Raw genomic sequence first — 19,001 nt, 5'->3', positions numbered from 1 at the left:
ACATTTGGAAAAAATAAAAAAATAGAAATACTTGCTTATTTGTTGTTTAAAATAGAAATACTTACTTATTTTGCATTTCTATACGAAATGAAATCGCTAAATGACACACATGTGAATGGCACATTACTAGCAGTTATGAAAATAATATGTACAGTCTCACTATCACATATGCTGAGCACAACGTGTATGTGAAATACAAAGATTAACTCCTTCTCAAGGTGGATCGACTTATCTATTATTAACGAATGTTATTACTGATATTAGACATTGGCGTGTAGTCTCTACTAAGAGCAAAAATACAATGCGTGAAGAACTAGGACTTCTTTATAAGAAAAACATCACGTGTGTGTTTTTGCATGCATTGTGATGACAAATACATGACTTGAGGAGTATCACATTTTTTTTCAATCTGCATATTATGATAGATATCTGGTGTTTATCTATACAAGTGATGTATATAAACACAATAGCTCGAAAAATTCATTGTTAGTTAAAATCAATTGTTGTATTATGATTAATCCGATTGTGTAATGATAAGGGATGACCTTAACACGGCATGTCTTAAGATTATCTGGTCATATCTTTATGATATATTATCAATTTCTAGTCGGGTAACTAACAATATTTCAACAGATTATGCGAATTTATATATTTTTCTTTTATTGCTAGTAAAGTTTGCAATTTAAATCGATATAAGGAGAAAGAATGAAAATCATCCTTTGTAATTATTTATTAGAACATCTTTAACATTATATATATTAAAAGTATTATTTTATAATTGAAGTAAAATGTTATAAATAAATTTATTAATATTTAAATATGACAGATAGATTTATTAATATTTAAATCGTCGTTATGTTAAATCTTGCGAAATAATACCAATACAATTTGTATTTAAGTTTTCTTAACACAACATATAGAAGAGCATTGACATTATCGACCGTTTTTAATCATCCAATGTGAATATTCAAGAAAAATGCAATAATTAATTTTTCACTTTATGGTTACTCCATACTTCGTAAATATATATGTGTATATATATTCGATCTATGTTAAATTACATAATATATTTCTGTAAAATTTCATTTTTCTGTGAATAAGAAATAGTCGATAACGTCAATGCTCTTCAATTATCTTGAATTATGTAGAGAAATTATTCAAATTCAAAATTAATTTTTTTTAATAATATTTTTTAAAAATAATATTGCCTAGTTTGAGCGCATTAAATATATGAGAAACATATATATATATATATATATATATATATATATATATATAATATATATATATATATTCCAAGAGATCTTTATAAATTAAAGAAAACGCTAAACTCTGTTTTTATGTAAGATGCAACATATATTGATTTTTCTGACAACCATTACATATTTCTTCTGTAATTGAAGATGATTAGCAATTGAAGATGATACATAAATTATTTATTAATCCAAAAAACTTCTAGATCTAGAGTTTATTAACATTCCGCTTTACGTAAGCGGAGAATACATTTGAAATAGAGACTAAAAGTGAATTGATTTAAACATTTACGAAACGTTCGATTTCATTCAACTTCAAACGTAACATCGGAGCGCTCTCGAAGACATATCATATTCTGTCGCATTCGTTGCTGTATCTCCTTTTTTTTCTCGGTCGACAAACGTCATCGGTTCTCGCCGCAGTCATCGACAGCAACGGCAACGGTGATCATCACATGATTTTAGACGTTGTAGCGCTGCTGCATCGTTCGTTTCGAACATGGCCGCGGCGGAATGTGAAACGAAGGAAGGCACCTCAGTGGACCTGTTGAAAACGCCGGTGTTGTCGGACGAGGCCGTTAATGTAATCCAGAAAGATGAGGACTCCGGCATTCCACTACAAACGCCCTGGACCTTTTGGCTCGACAAGTGAGAGCAAACGCGGTGATTTTTTTCTTTTTTCCATTCCACTATGCGATGCATCTCAACGCGATGGTGCATCTCGATCTTATCGTGGTCGCTCTTGACAAACGTTGACACTGTAAATGACACTTGCGAGAAATGCCGTCAAAAAATCATCGGTCCAACATCGACGAGATCGCTATTCCTGATTTCCCTTTATTTAAATGATCCAATGTGCACTGCAGATACGCGCGAAATTAATTTACACATTACATTTTCATAAATATACATTACTCTTTTATTCTCGCAACCGCCATTGCATCACAGAGGAAAAATTCATTGGTATACATTCATATTTATGTGTTCTATTAATAAATTGTGATATACGTATTTATCATTCAAGGATTTCATGCATTTAATTATACGACTATAAGAGTGTTCCAAAAATAAAATTAATAAATAACGTTGGGTATAATACATAACATATAAGTTTTTTCTCTCTTTATTATTATTAAATAAATATATTTAATTGTTGTTACACAGATAAATAATAAGTACATTTATACGCGAAATAGAATAATCTTTCCCCTTGATTTTTATTTGTAAAATTTAAAGAAACTTTGTAAAACTTTTAAAATTTGTAAAACTTAAAGGAACTATTGCATCCGAAAGTACCGATGAATTCAGATAATTATAAATAATTATATTCATAATTACATATAATAATTTTATAATAATAATTATATAATAATTTACTTATATTTTCTGTTTCAAATAACATTTTTTATCACCATAATTTTTAACTCATCTCTTTAATAGTCTCGTAATAAAGTTCTCAGATTGCAGCAAAAAAATAACATAAACATCTCAGATAACAAATTATTATATTTTATCTTTCAAAGTAATCTTCTCCGCGACATCAATACGCTTCACATATCTTTAATGTTGAAATAAAACTTAAAACTTTTTAAAGTCTGAAATTTGAATGCTATCAGAATACTCAGCACATTCCTTTGTATATCCTCGACGTGTTGAAAATTCTTATCTTTCAATGATTAAGGTTTGGGAACGACATGAAATTCGAAAAAACTATATTCGACTATGGACGGATAATCTTAACAAACCCAACAATTTATATATATATATATAAAATATTCTGAAGCTGTATATCGAATAAGATGTGTGAAATGTATTGAAATAAAATATGTGAAATGGATTGATGTCATGGAATACTTTGAAAGATAAAACATGACATTTTATCTGATATATGTGTTATTCTATTATTGCAGTCCGAGAATTTTATTACCAGACTATATGTCTAATTAAACGAAGAATAAATAATATTATTCTATAGTTTATGTAATTTTATCTCTTTCATTTTAATTGAAATTTCCTATTATCATTTACTGAATTTGGAGAGACTTATATCTCAGATGCAAGAGAGAGAGAATCAAATTATTCCTATCATAAATTTAAATACGTTGCTAATTCGAAACAATTATTAAATTGACAGAGCCATCCCTGGTACAACTGCTGAGGAATACAAAAACAACTTGCAGAAAATCTATACCGTAAATACCATTCAAACTTTTTGGGCAGTCTTTAATAACATACCAAATGCCGGAGATATGCAGGTATGATAAAAAATCTATATATAGAAAAATTTTTTTCTTGTATATTTTATATTTGTTGTAATTAATTTCGCTAAATTATAGTAAATGAAAAAAACTTATTAAGAATACTAATTTTATTTGATTAAAATAGTTTTTTATTTGAATTGTTTTAACAAAATGTTTATATATTTCTATGAAAGAAAACTCAATACTTTTCTATTTTATTGACATCACATGTCTGCGTGTAATAAGAATAAATTGATAGTGAAAAAGTTTTATCATCCTCCTATATACATACTTATACATATATATCATATATGTCATATATGAAATTTTTACTTTAGTAAAACTTTTATTCTGTATGTAGAATGTATTTTTTATTGTTTGTAAAGTAGGAAAGATTATTATAGACGAGCTATATTTAAAATTGACATTAATTATATTATTATTTAAATTATATTATGCTATTTAATATTTAATTATACTATTTGGCACTGTATTATAATACATTATCATATTATTCAATTTGTTATTTATATTTCACAATAAATTATTTCTTTTTGCCATCAGGTTAAATTATGATACATTATCATATTATTTAATTTGTTATTTATATTTCACAATAAATTATTTCTTTTTGCCATCAGGTTAAATACAGTTATCATTTAATGAGAGATGACAGATACCCTTTATGGGAAGACAAAGTGAATCAAAAGGGTGGTACCTGGAGATTAAAGTGCCATAAATATGATACCGTAAATATTCTAATACATTTATACGAGCACAAATTTTTATTCAGATAATCGTCTTCTTATTTTCCTGTACATAGAACTTTAAATGATTGATTACTTTGTATGACAAATATTTGGTTTTTTAGGAACATGTGTGGAAAGAAGTAGTACTTGCAGCTATTGGAGAGCAATTTGTTTCAGATGTGGCGCAGGATGATGAAATTTGTGGCGTGACTGTATCTATCCGTGATAGGGAGGATTTCATTCAAGTATGTACGTCGTAAATCAAGTAGACAGCAGAATTTAAAAAAACAGATAGAATTGATCAGATAGAATTAAAAATTACCTTTTTAGATTTGGAACATAAACGCTGATCTAGTATCAAAAGCTACGGTTTTATCCAAAGTTCACTCTCTAGTGCCTAACGTAAACTTCTTGGGGGAGTTTTATAAACGTAAGTGTTGATATTCTTGTTTTAAGAAAATACACATTTACAATTAAAACATATTTTTTTTTAGCTCATAAGTCCAATCATGCGTACGGGAGACATTAAATATACAGCAACATTGTGATGAAGATTATATTGAATCGTTAAATATATTATATTATATTATATAAGATTATACGACAATTAATGAACATATGTTTATGTGATGTATAAATAATGTTCGTATTGTCGAATAATATGAACAGAGTCCCTTCTGTACTCGGAACACAGAAGATGTGCTGAAGAGAGAAAGAGAGTTATCATTATATATATATATATGTGTTTTAAAAGTTTGTTACTTGTGAATTTTGTTTAAATGCGTATTATAAAATGCGTTACGCATTGGATTCGATATCTTATCGAATCAAATTGCTGTTGTAACCGTTTTACAAACACGAAATATATTTTTATATTTACTATGCGCATCTGTATTTATGTTCTCTCAAAGCATAATTTTAGATAAGAACGTATACTATCTCGAGATATTATCTTGACACATACAAGTTTTCGTATCCTTATAATCACACATAGTCTACATTCTATATAAAACATGGGATGATTGATTATTGATTAGACGGATTGAAATGTTTACGAAACTTGCAAACCGTGTTTTCTTAATTCGTGCATGTTTTATATGCGATAAATTAGTCATCTCTATATGAGAGTGTGATTTGCATAGGAAAAAGGATGTCTGGCGCCTACCTCCTGTTGTGTTATTAATTATAACTCATTATCTCCACTTTTCAAAATTTATTAATAATACATCAAAAGTATTTTAAGATTCTCAAGAAAATAATATAAAATCACGCGCAAGATGATTACGCATGTCTGTTAACATGCATAAATATTAGGTGTTGACCCTGAATTTGATGAAGACCTGAAAAATGATAAAGTCCTAAAGAAAGTGTTTACGCGTCGAAAAGTATCATATAGATTATCCATCTATATGACGAATTATTTTACTTTAACTTTCTGCTTGTAATTTTTTAATTCGAAAAAAATAACTTATAGTGAGAGCAAAAAGTATTCGTACAAGGAAAGGTTTTTTTTGTTAAAAAAAAAGTCTTATTTGTAGAAAATAAACATTAATTAGCAATTTTATACAATGAATACATTCTATTTTAACATATACAAATGAGCTTTGCATGTATTTCTAATATAAACTAAATTTCTTGACTGTACTTTTTTGAGTATCCAAACAATGGAACTTTTAATTTTCGCTTATTTTTCAGATAATATATTTTTTATAATTAATACACATCTTTTTGATATAGATAATTTTAAGAAACATACAATCTATTTTATACTTTATGAATAAATTGTTAATTATCCAACAAGAAATGATCATCAATTAAACGTTGAAACGACATCGAATTGATGTTGAAATCATTGTATCGATATCGATTCGACAGCAATTTGATGACTCATTTCTCGCTGGATAATATTTAATTTAAAAAAATAAAGTTTTTCTAAAAAATATTTCTTTATAATTTATATATTTCTTCATTTCGAATACTTTTTGCACTCACTGGATGTGAAATATGAATATTGTTTTCTTGGACAACATGCTTATCAGTATATCTTAATGTAAAGAATCGGGATTATAAGAATTAGCTTGAAGTTGAAATTAGGTAAAGGAATGTGGTTCTGTCTCATATAATAGTGAGAACACGTCTTTATTTTCTCTGCAGAGAAAATAGAGAATTTTTTGTCTGGACCAAGTATTATGAACCAAATTTGAATGACAAATGCTGGAGTTTCTTTGAAGTTCTATTGAATTCCTTGAAGCATCTTGAAAAACAAATTTTAATATTTACTATTAATCTCTCTAGAAAACCAATAACATTATGCGACTACTTGGCGCCGAGTTAACATTTTATGGCTCCTCGATATTATTCACGTTGACATCAACAGGAGGATGCCTCTCGAAAATAAAACGTAAGTTCGTAGGCAGTCAATGTCTATTAGACTAATTTTAAATCAGATTTAAATTATGTCTCTAATTTGTATTTTTCAATTTTTATGTCACATATCAACAAAGTGTCACAAAAAAACATTAAAATTCGATCGTTCACACTATTTACGCGAATTACTCTTACGTTAATTAAATACAACGCATATTACACATTTTTTTTTAAAGTTATAAAAAAAATTTATTAAAGCTAAAATTTAATTGTATCCAATTATATTTAAAATTGCATTTCAAAACGAGATTGACATGTTTATAACTGCCAATTGGCAGTATCTGCGAATGAAAGTGTAAGAAAAGATCTGGTTTTATCTATTAACACACACTTTTATTTTTATTATTTAAGCAACATTTACGAGTTTTACGAGACAGAAAGTTTGACCGTTAAAAAGACAGATAAAAAGAGAATTCCTTCTAGCTAGAAAATATTGACTTAGCGTTTCGAATATTGACTGAACGGTCTTACATACAGAACCGGAACTATTCCGTGATGAAAAAAAAAGAAACAGATATTCATCGAACACGGTCAGTCTGCGAAGCGAGTCTTCTCTTTCGGTTATATACGACTAAATCACGGCGCATCGCGACCTTGCACACGACCTTGCTGTACAAAAGGCACGTGTACACGACTGCGTGGGCGTAAATGTGAACATTAGCGAAATGTCGCAAATGTCTGTCTTGCAAGAGAGAGATGACACCGATTCGGAGTCTCATTATTCTCATGCATAAAAGTTTCTCCCGCATCTGACTCATCGTCGAGAATTATCTTCAAATAGCAACTACTTAGTTATTTTCATAAAAGTCTCAGCACTTATAATCAATCCATCACTAAACCACTTCCTTTTGCTATGAACTATAATTAGCTTTGAGAATTTTTCTCATGAATTCAGACATAATGTAATTGTAATTGAATTGCATAATTTAATTCTTATTTGAAGCTTTTTGCTTCTAATAATCATACAGAGCAATTTTAAAAGTACTGTGGTACACATATTGTATATTAAGTATAATATGACTAAATTACCCATTAGTTCTTTTTTTATCATACGACTGACTTTTCCTCTTGAAGGAATTTGTAACATAAAAGATTGTGTCATTTTTTATAGAATAAAATTTGATATGTGCAAAATATAACTTCGTGGGAAATCTAAAAATTACAGTCTCCTAAAAAAGAATATAAATACTGATATTATTCCAGCTATTATGAACGCTTCATTGCGTTTTAAGACCAGCTATGCAGTTTGAAGAACTGGAAAATATATTTAATCATTTATATAGAAATATTAGATACCAAGATCCGATCTCGATGAACTATATTGAGCACTCTTTTATTTATTTGTGCTATAAACGCTTTTGTTTATTCATAGACAATTTATGTTTTATTTCTGTGCTGAGAAGAGAAAATTAGACATTTTAAATTGCTGGGCAGATTAATTCCAATCGCTGCTTCGGCACCAGACCAATCTAGCACGCGCCGCTCATTATAATTCAACTATAACTACCTGACCGTCGGTCCAGGATCTTCACGAGCAGAATGTCTCGATACGGGATTTCCTGATTGCGCGGTGGTTGGACAGCGTGCCACGTAGATTACGTGTATATATATATATATATATGTATAACGACGCTGGCAGACGTACTGTTACATGCCTTTGTGTTCAAAAATTTAATCGGAATTTTTCTTCTATGTGCGTCATCAGAGAAGTCAAAGGCCTTATAGGAAATTTTAAAGAATCTTCTCTAAACGATAAAAAAAAGGGGTCTTTCCTAATTTGATGTAATTTTTCTTTTTATTTACATTTACTATCCATTAATGATCAATACATATAAAACCGGTAAAAATTTTTAGCATTACACAAATTCATATGATGATGGATGTATTGTTGATACATAAATCAGTTTATGCGTTACACTGGAAAGAGAGTCTGGTTGCATTAATTGGAATTCTGATTGAAAATAAACAAATCAAAATTTGTTTGTTAAACAATTGAGTTAAAACGAAAATTCTAATTATAAAAATAATTCTAATATGATTAGAAGTTTTCTAGTTTGTACATTTTCAACCAAAAATTTTTCTCAGTATAGAGAAGCATGTTTTTGAAGACATATTGCTTCGCAATGTTTTCAATTTTTTTACGCTTCTTTGTTTTCCTCACATTTACGGAATTTTTAATGAAAAGGTACTGTTATTGCCTTATTGGTTCATCATTTTCTTTTTAAACTTGATATTTTTCCAATTCATACAATTTTCACAGGTGTCATGTTGTCATGCGCCATCGTGCGTAGCGACAATGTAATGATTAAAAAATAAATCCGACAGCACGAAATCGTGCTTTATCACGTCAAGATACCGTAAATGGATCTCGAGAAATTTTTATTAATTGCCAGTATCTCCATTTCATAGAAGTGTAATTAATATCAGTAATGTCACGCTTTGTGATTTATTTGACAATATTCAAATACGGCCTTCAGAGGCCGAGCGATTTTCTAGTTTTGCGAACAAAATAAATACGTCACGGAATTCTGCGTACAAAATAAATTCGTCACGGAATTCTTACTTATTCAATGCCTTGCGCGGCACGCTCGACTTGACTTCTCTCCCAATAAATTATTAATTCACATTGATCCATCTCGCGGAATTCCCTATCAGGCTCTGCCAGTCATTAATCAGCCATAATATTGTTTTCATCGCCGGTTTCTTGTTTTGTGTGACGATAATAATGCTGATAAAAGCGATGACGATATCATCTTGTAAAATTCGCAATTTTTTGACGTGCGAATTATAGTCATATAATCACTAATCCTTGTCCATCGTCGTTACAATCCATCTAAAATTTGTGTGCTTCGATCTTTGTCTCTTTCTTCTTTTTTGCTATTTTTAATATTATACACAACGAAGGTTACTCAGTATTGCTCAATAACTTCCGACTCATTTTCGAAATAATGTAATCTTTTCTGCAAAGCGATCGTAGGCGTATTTTGATCATTATTATCATAATCGTCATTATTATCTTCGTTGCTCTTGTCGTCGTTATAGTACGATGACCTAGAGAGACAGAATTACACGAATATGTGTAATTCATTCCTGTACGGATTCCAAGAAGGTGAGAAATTATGATCATCGGAACTGGAATTTTTTTTTTTTCACTTCTACGACTTGTGTTAATGTAACGACTCAATCGGATCCACATGTTTTGACCACGGCGTCATCGATCGATTATGGAATTGAAAATCCCTGCGTATCCGGTAATGATTAAATCGACGCGGTTCTCCGTACGTGCCGCTTACGTATTGCCGATGAAAATACAAAATTTCACATTTGCCAAAGAATGAGAAAAAATATTTAATTGTACTTATTTGGAAATATCCTACATTTTTTCACAGATTATAGTATATTATTATTATGTCTTTTCGTTGAAATAGATTTATCTAAAATTTAGATGTTAAGTTACAAAATTTTTAATATAAAAAAACTTGGCGCCGCTATCAAGCCAAGTTTGCTAGCGGTGCCAAGTTTTTAAAAAATTTTTTTTATTTCAATTAGATACTTTTATATTTATGTATTTTTGTTTAAAAGTAGTTACACAACGTTAGTATTTCAATTAAAAAGGTATTTTCTGTTGCGTAATTTAAAGACTTCACATATTTAAAAAAAAAATTATTATTACTTTGACAGTTTGAGAAATAGGTTCGTAATATGAAGTCATTTTTTTTTCTTCTAGGAACACACATACAAACGCGTATAATAATTTATATAACGGTTTTTTTCTGATGGAAATATGCACATTTGGCTCCATTTTTTTATCTTTTTTTAAAAAGGTTATATTGGGTTAGAGAAAAAGTCTTTTTATATATAGTCGATAAATGGAGATCTGGTCGATTTTTTATGTGCCATTATTGTATAACGTTATATATCGTTGGAAAGATATTATTTTATATAATATTTTGAAATAGATTGATCACCGCCGGCACGCGTAAAGATACGGAGCGATTTCTCGCTAGCTATATTTGTCTTTTGATAAATAAATATAAGGCTGTTTGGTTATGGCTGATTTATTAATGTAAATTAAATAAAGTATAGAAAAAATATGTATAATATACTATATTTTATATATATAAATTTGTATATTATTTTTATATTATTTAAAATTTGTTACTTTTTCTATATAATTCAAATCTATCTATAAGTTGTTTTAATTAAACAATTAATAGTTAATATAGAATTAATTATATTAATTGTTATATTTATATACAATCAAGTAAAATATTTTTATTGTTTTAAATTGTACACTGTACGTACGTAATGAAAAGGAAATTGAAAAACAGGAAATGATTAACAGTCCCCTTTTTTATCTGCTTCCGCTTTCTCGTTCTTTTGCATTCCGTTGCAATCGATGGGCACAGGAATCATTGTTGCGCGAAACGTTCAACGCTGTAATCGCGTGATATTATTCCAAATGTGTCAAACGAGCACTCGGTTAAATTTGAGTTATGTAATTGCCGTGGTCAATCTGATGTTGAAGCAAGTATGATAATTGTGGTAAGCTGAGGTTTCTGATGCTCCGCAATCAGGAAGGAAGTAATTCTGCGCAAAAAGAATAAAATTCAAGAGCACAGAGAAAATCTTTTAGTATTATATTGAAAAAAATGATGTTATATCAATAGCATTATTTTAATTGAAAATAATTTTGTTTATTTAATAAAAGTATTAATAAAACATAAAATTTTATTAAAACACGAACAAGACGTATTTGTATTAATAATGTATCATTAATTGTGAATTAACAAAATAATTTCCAATTCAAATAATGCTGACATCATTTTCATCAATAAAGTTATTATTTTTTTCAATGTAGCTTTCAAGATTTGGTAAAGAAAGAATTCTCGATTTTGAAAATTAAAATATTTCCATATCGTATTTATTTGCGAAATATAAGAGAATTATTATAAGATAGATTTTTTAAATAAATTTATTTAAATATATTTATTTTTTACATATGTTTGTTTGCGATGTGATGATGATCGGAAAATAAAGTGTGAATCATTACGTCCTTTCAATTCCAGATTTTAGCAGGAAGCAGACAACTTTATGTAATGTCAAGTCAAAGTCAAATTATTCCACTACAACATTCAGTTAATAGTCAATGTTAAAGAAACCATAACTTGAAAAAGAAATTTGATTCCATCACTATCAAAAATATCTTGAAAAAGATAGTGAGGTGTCGATTCACTTCCGTCTTCACGCATAAATTAACACTAACTTAATTTAGCAGGATCATTAAGTCAGGTAATATAGATAATATAGAATTATAGACGCATTTATATTTCTACCGATGATCAAATTGAAATTATTTACAAGATATTTATATGAATACAAAACATTGAGAAAATGCACATGTTATTTCATTCTCGGCACAAATAATTATTATGTTTTTTTAAGCCAACTGATTTGCAAGAACTCTTTATCATAGAAGAAATATTATTAGGTGTTGGAATTAATTCGTAGCGTTTTTTAATGAAAGAATGTTATTTATTTCACATGAGCATTAAAAAATACATTAATGAAAGTACTTCCCATCACTTGTAAAACGCTACGAATTAATTCCAACACCTAATATTTAAGTTAGAATTATTATTAAAGTTTCGTTATACAGCTAAATTTAAGTTGTATCCCTCAAAATTTATTAGAATATTCAAAGATTATAAATTAGCAAATAATATTATATTTAACTAAGATAATCACAAATTAAATTAATGTAGATTTATACTTTCTCGCATTCTTTTTACTATCTTCTTCATATATTAAAACAAATAATTTTTCTTCGTATATCTTCATATATATTTTTTCTATAAATTTCTCCACATTCTTTCTTTCTCTTCTTCTCTCTTTCTATCTTTGAGATAATTATCATTCTTCCACATAATCTAGATGAACAATGCATAACATAGACATACAGTTACATGCGCTCAAGATGACGAAACAGATATATTTATACGGGATCGTACAACTTCTGGTTGCCACGAATTGCATCCGTGTTACAGAAAGCAGAAGCTATTCTTACCAAATCTATGTGTGAAATACTTTTATGTGAGAAACTGCGGAATTTTCCAATCAATTTTGTCGTTATGTCATTAATTAATACCTTATAAGATACCGAAGACTTTTCCAGTTAGATATGGGATAATATCGTTAAAAGAATACAAGATAAATGTAAAAAATTCATTAATTTTTTTATTAGAACCATTTATAACAAATCATTACAACGTCATAACAAATCATTACAAATATCGTCTCATTGAAAAATTCGTCTGTTAAAAAATTATTGTAAAAAATAACATTTAACACCAACAAACATATTGTATCTGTAATATTTCCTCTTAGCAAAGAACTCTGCAGACATAATTTTAAATAAGATCATGGAAAAATGAGGAAGAGGAAAAGAACAAATATTATCTCGACTTGTTATTGTAACAAAATTAATTGATTTTAATCAAATTTTAATAAGAAACGGTATTCTTCAAAGAGAAATTATCATAATATGAATTGCAAAAAGTTATTGAAAAATTAACTAAGAAATACAAATTGCCTGTTTTTATTTTTAAAATTCAGTTTACCAAAAACTCCTCATTTTTATACTGATGCAAAATCGATCAAAGAATCTACAACAGAAAGAACATTCCGTAGAGTCGGGACATTAAAGCTATAAATTCATAATTTTTTTACATAATCGCTGCTTGTAAGAAAAAAAAATGATTTCTGATCGCGAATTATTTGCCATCACGACAAATATGGATGTAGACTGCGTTTCGCATCAAGCTGTGCGCGTTTTAGATTGTGTCATTCTGCTTTCCAATTCAATTAACTGTGTGCGAGCTCGACCTCGATGTGACTACGTACGAGTGTAGTCATCCTTTCAGTCTTCGACATCATCAATGTGGAAGGATATCCGTCATGAAGGATGACCGAAGAACGCGTCAATTATGCGCGCCATACCCAGTTAAAAGTGCGAAGAACATCGCAGGAGGTCAAGGGATACCGGTGACGGCGCGCGTTAATTGCTGATTCTCGATTAATCGAAAAATTTTATGGCTGAGCGATGACAGCATCCTGTACGATTTCAAATCCGTCATTGCCTTCGATTAACAATTTCGTTTATTTGTTTCTTTTTTTTCTAACTTTAAAGTCTCTCGAGACTCTTAGACTGACAAGGGATCATAATTGCTTGGAACCAATTTTTTTTCTCCATGAAATATGTTGTTAAACACAAAATTCTAAGAAATACCAATTTTTTTAAATCTAAATACATAGTTGTAAAGTATATAAAAAATCATAAAAGTTTTTAGTAAAACGTTTTTCTGTACGTCTCATCGTTTCGCTGATATTAGGTGTTGGAATTAATTCGTAGCGTTTTACAAGTGATGGGAAGTACTTTCATTAATGTATTTTTTAATGCTCATGTGAAATAAATAACATTCTTTCATTAAAAAACGCTACGAATTAATTCCAACACCTAATAATTTATAGAAATCAAATACAGCATCAGCTTTGATCTCTTTTAAATCTATAATAAGATTGAATCGATGAAAAAAAATAAATGTCGCTTAGATTTTTGTGTTCAATAACATAGTTCGAGAAGAATCGAATCGATTCCTGAAAGTTATGACACATCCTCTGAAAATGATGCATCATATATTTACTTGTCTGTGATGTGTTTGTTTAATTACACGGAGGTAGGATTTATTCTAGAAACGTAATTAGAGATTCAATTCAATTCAATTCAAATTACACGGTGCATGCGATGGTAACGGGATATACCTTCGTCAGTTTCTAGACGATTTGAATCCCGTGATGTGATTTCATCACGATGATACTCTCCTTCCAATTAAGAAACAATGTTACGTGCCGAAGCGAATTAATTCCGCGTGTAGTTACACAATAAATTTATTAGTCGCGCATAAATAAAGCACAGGATATGTAAAGCAGAAGTCATAAGTGCGACATAGCTCGCTATTGTTCTGCAGAGTGAGACTTGACCACCTTGAATAGTTTTGTCAGATATAAATATTTGTTGTTTTGCTTAACATCACAGTTTAACATCACAGACTTATTTTGCAGAATATTTTTCATAAAATTCTTTTTCACATTTATAATTCTACTTTTTCTCTTATCTACTATAATATTTTACATTTTATTATTTTATTATATTCTGTTTATCTTTTAGCTATTGAACTTATCTTTTAGCCATTAAAAAAAGATTTTAAATTATATGTTAAAACGTATACAATTAAAAATAAAAATAAAACATATTTATTGTGTGCATTTATTAAATTTTATAAAGTCATTAAAGGTGTCATTGAAGGCTGTGATTATGACATAAATGTTAATTAAATTATATAAATTATGCATCTTTCTCTTTTAATGGGTTCATATCCAATCGTTATTTGCTTTTTTTGATGAATAATAAATTTAGCTCAAAACATTTTATTTAGTCAAAAATCCTGCTAATAAAATAATATTTTTTAAATAAAGATTTTTATTGTTTAGCAAATTATATCTTACAGAATTATTATTACTTTATGAAATACAAAAAGAATAACTGCATGTATACATATATATATTTTTTTAATAAAGGAAACTTTATCAATAATCATTTATCATAATTAAGAAAGGTTCTGGGAATGTAATTCCTGCGACGATAATTAAACAAAAATTTGCATTGTTCCTTCAGCCAAATTATATAAAATTATTGAAGTGATTATTGAATTTAGTCCTCTCATTATATTCGCAGTTGCAAGCGCAAATCTTACTATTAAACGGGCAGGTCGATGAGATTACTAATCTGAAAGATTACTGGGAACGGCACTCATTGCGGTAAAAGCAGATGCATATTCGCATCGCATAACTGCACGTATAATGTGAGGTGTGTTATCCCGGCGCATGAACGTGCTGTGAGGTTGCACGCAGAATACGCACGTGAACACGCTCGAGTGGCGATGTTTGCATTCTGGCATTCTCACGTTGGTCATCGCCACGGAAAAACATCGTAAATGCCATTGTTCGATTTCCTACGCGTGAATTTTCCCGAGCTGCTCGTACAGTGAATGTAGAAGTCACGTAAACGTGTGAAGCGCGAGGTTTCAAGAGAGGAAAACGATGTTCTGTCTGATTACAACGGATCACATATTTGTAATATCGCGATAAAATATTCTAAAATCGATTTTCCTATTTTGAAAAATTATTCAGTTTTCAAAAACTTTAATTTCTTTAATGAATAATAATAAGTTAGATTAAACTGCTACATGAATAAAGCGTTAAATATAGTCGAGGCTAAATCTTAGTGACTATAATAATATTTCTATGTAAATTTTTTTTTCGTTTTTCAATTATATAAACTGCGCATATTAAACACATATTTAATAATGAGACTCTCCTGACTGTTTTAAGATGTTTATTATAATATCGTTAAATTGACGATTTAATTTGTGATATTACTATTTCAATTTTAGTTTGCGATATTACGTTTTAAGTCCAACAGTAATCGACATGCTGTTTATATAATTGAAAAATGTATTAGGTGTTGGAATTAATTCGTAGCGTTTTACAAGTGATGGGAAGTACTTTCATTAATGTATTTTTTAATGCTCATGTGAAATAAATAACATTCTTTCATTAAAAACGCTACGAATTAATTCCAACACCTAATATTTAAAAATTACATAGAAATATCATTAAGTACCAAGATCCAGCCTCAAACGTATTTGGCGCTTCTTTATTTGATTCTGAAGCTAAGAGAAAAGTCTTGCGGTTTCCCAAACGACTTCCTATCTTCAAAAAAATTGCAACATTGAAATATAAATCGAAATTGCTTTTAACTGCGCGATGAAAATTGCTTTTTACTCATAATGTGCAATCAGATACGAAACATCCTGACTCTTTTGACGCGATCGATCATTCGAAACACTTGGCATAAGTTATCTGGACGATGTCTACGTGTGCTTACTGATCATTCGCACGAAAAGAGACGAATGTGAAAGTGAAATTGGGAAATGATGTACAAATTTTATTCTCGTATGCCATAGGCGCACGTTGAATAAATAACACGACAGGCGTTATGTATACCATGCACTGCTGTTACGAATTACGTTTCATCTGGCCGCAAGCCTTCCTGACAGACTCACGTCGATACGATCGCATACAGACAACACAATCGGTGTCGCTTTTAATTGACACTCCGCTCACGCATTTATTTGATTATGCTCGATGTGATGTTCGTTCGCGATCAGTCACCGCAATATTCGTGTCATTCACTTACTCTTATCTACTGCTCAAAATATCACGAGTATATGTGTATAGAAAAAAAAAATATTTTCGTAGTATAAAACTATACTTTCTACAAGAATACTTTCTTTATTTGAATGTACGATACGAAAGCGACTATACGTTACTAGCATAATTATTTATTCGATGATATAATGATCTTTTTCCATAAAATAGATATTTTTTTCTGAATAAATGTATTGTAAAGCGAATGTGTTACTAAATTTCAATAATTTAAAAAAATTATCTATTCTTATAAGTAAATGTGATTTATTATTCAAATTGTTAGCTTTGAAGATGGAATAAAAATTAATTTGTGGATATAAAAAAAACACTGAAAAAAATTTAATGTTTTTAAATTAATTAAAAAGCTAAAATTTTTTAATTAATTTAATTTTTGAAATGAATTGCATTTTAATTAACAAAAATTTTATTTTAAATTTTATTTATTTAACAAAATCTTTCATAAAACAATGATTCCCCTCACGAGATTTTCATTGAAGAAAAATTCACTTCTCAGAAAATTCGTGGAATGTGGATATTCTATACACGGACTAGTATATCTCGATCGTGAATCTACTTGTTTATTGCTGTCGTAAATTTTTCTTATTTACGTTTAGACTTTATAAACTCGAAATGTATTAGACTATCTTTAGAATAATTTAATTCTGCTTAGTGATTTATGTTAATTTCGTTATTGACAATTTCTTCTTTCTATTTTAGGAAGTGTTTTACTTAAATTTACGGACAACGTAGTAACCTTAATTTAAAAAGTTAAGTAGAAAGCCTTGGCCTCAGTTTGTCTTCCTAAAATATGTAAGACACTGAGGATCGTTAACAAAATACGTGCGATACGTTTTATTAGATTTATTGAAAATTTCGGCATCATATGTGCGATGACGTAAGTCGGAAAGTTGTAAAATCATCATAAAAGCAGCTTTTAGAACTTCGCCGGACAATCACGCACTCAAAAGAAAAAGAATTGCCCTTAGGGTCTCGATTACATCCCAAGGAATATGATCTAAGAATGCTGAGATAAAAGAACTGGACAAACAGGATCGAGCCCTTTTTCAAGTGCGTCTTCTCAGCAACCGCTTCTGTACTTTAAGCTTAAGGTCCATATCTACCAATGTAGATTAATTTTAATTCTCAGTTTTCTAATTTTTTCTAATTTTTAAAACTAGAAAAAGATAAAAAGCAAGTTAAATCAAGATTAAAGTTAAATAATAGATTAAGTACTTTACATTGATAGAAATGGATACAAAACAAATTACTTAACGCGATCAATCGCGATATAAGCTTCATCTTACAGTAGTCTTCAACGATTTTAAAGGTTATCCGCGATTATTTTCCTGATATCGCGAATTGATAAGTTTTGATAAATTTTTGTAACACAATCAATCAATCTGAATCATCTCACTTTTTCTAATTACGTGCAATTTCTTCTGTAAAGATTTGCCGCGATATATCTCTCAATTAATTAATTAAAATCTTGGGATATTTTTCCACTACGAAAAGCGATTACTTCGGCGCGGCGTGGCTCACGCAGGAATGTCGACGCGGCGCCGAATAAAATTACGAGGTGCTTTTTTGCACTTTCTGCATACCTGTGTCGCGTCGGCGTGAGTTCGTAGATCGCATAAATACTGACATAAAATAATATATAAAGATGATGTATACTTAATAAGCATAATTATGACATTAACGAATCCTCACCTTGGATCTCATTCATTTTACTCCATCGCGGGAACCGTAAACTTTCTTCAAATTTGCGGTGGATCACTCGCAGGAATTTCGGCGTGGCGCCGAATAAAATTAAGGAGCGCTTTTTTGCGTTCTTTTATATCCTTGATCGTGTCAGGGATTTCCTAGAGTGTAAATATTGCTACGTAAAATAATATATATACCTACGCAATTTCGCGTTAAGCTCCGTAAAATTTATTTAAATATTAATACAATATATTTTCGTCTAAATTAACGTTACTTTTTTTTAAATACATATTTTTTTT

The 19,001-nt window shown here is 29.4% G+C and overlaps 1 protein-coding gene and 1 long non-coding RNA gene across 2 annotated transcripts; both read left to right on the top strand.

Moving 5' to 3' along the window:
* The first annotated feature begins 1,655 nt into the window (after positions 1 to 1,655).
* LOC105147892 (eukaryotic translation initiation factor 4E type 3) lies at positions 1,656 to 5,124 on the top strand. Its single transcript, XM_011059224.2, has 6 exons — positions 1,656 to 1,901; positions 3,388 to 3,508; positions 4,135 to 4,242; positions 4,365 to 4,487; positions 4,573 to 4,672; positions 4,737 to 5,124. The coding sequence occupies exons 1-6, from the start codon at positions 1,753 to 1,755 to the stop codon at positions 4,769 to 4,771; spliced, it is 636 nt and encodes a 211-aa protein (XP_011057526.1). The 5' UTR covers positions 1,656 to 1,752; the 3' UTR covers positions 4,772 to 5,124.
* A 5,967-nt stretch (positions 5,125 to 11,091) lies between these two features.
* Positions 11,092 to 12,501, top strand: LOC147909836 (uncharacterized). The gene is made up of 2 exons (XR_015545127.1): positions 11,092 to 11,214; positions 11,739 to 12,501. It is a non-coding gene; the product is annotated as an uncharacterized LOC147909836 (long non-coding RNA).
* The last annotated feature ends 6,500 nt before the right edge of the window (positions 12,502 to 19,001 follow it).

Source organism: Acromyrmex echinatior, chromosome 5, assembly GCF_024713525.1.
Source record: "Acromyrmex echinatior isolate Ae372 chromosome 5, ASM2471352v2, whole genome shotgun sequence".
NCBI lineage: Eukaryota > Metazoa > Arthropoda > Insecta > Hymenoptera > Formicidae > Acromyrmex > Acromyrmex echinatior.
Note: the sequence above shows the minus strand (reverse complement) of the source record. Positions and strands in the feature narration are given on the sequence as shown.

Coding starts and splice junctions, on each gene's coding strand:
- LOC105147892 (XM_011059224.2), top strand. CDS start 1,753: ATGGCCGCGGCGGAATGTGAAACGAAGGAAGGCACCTCAGTGGACCTG. Junction 3,509..4,134: donor CAAATGCCGGAGATATGCAG/GTATGATAAAAA, acceptor TTTTGCCATCAG/GTTAAATACAGTTATCATTT. Junction 4,673..4,736: donor CTTGGGGGAGTTTTATAAAC/GTAAGTGTTGAT, acceptor ATTTTTTTTTAG/CTCATAAGTCCAATCATGCG.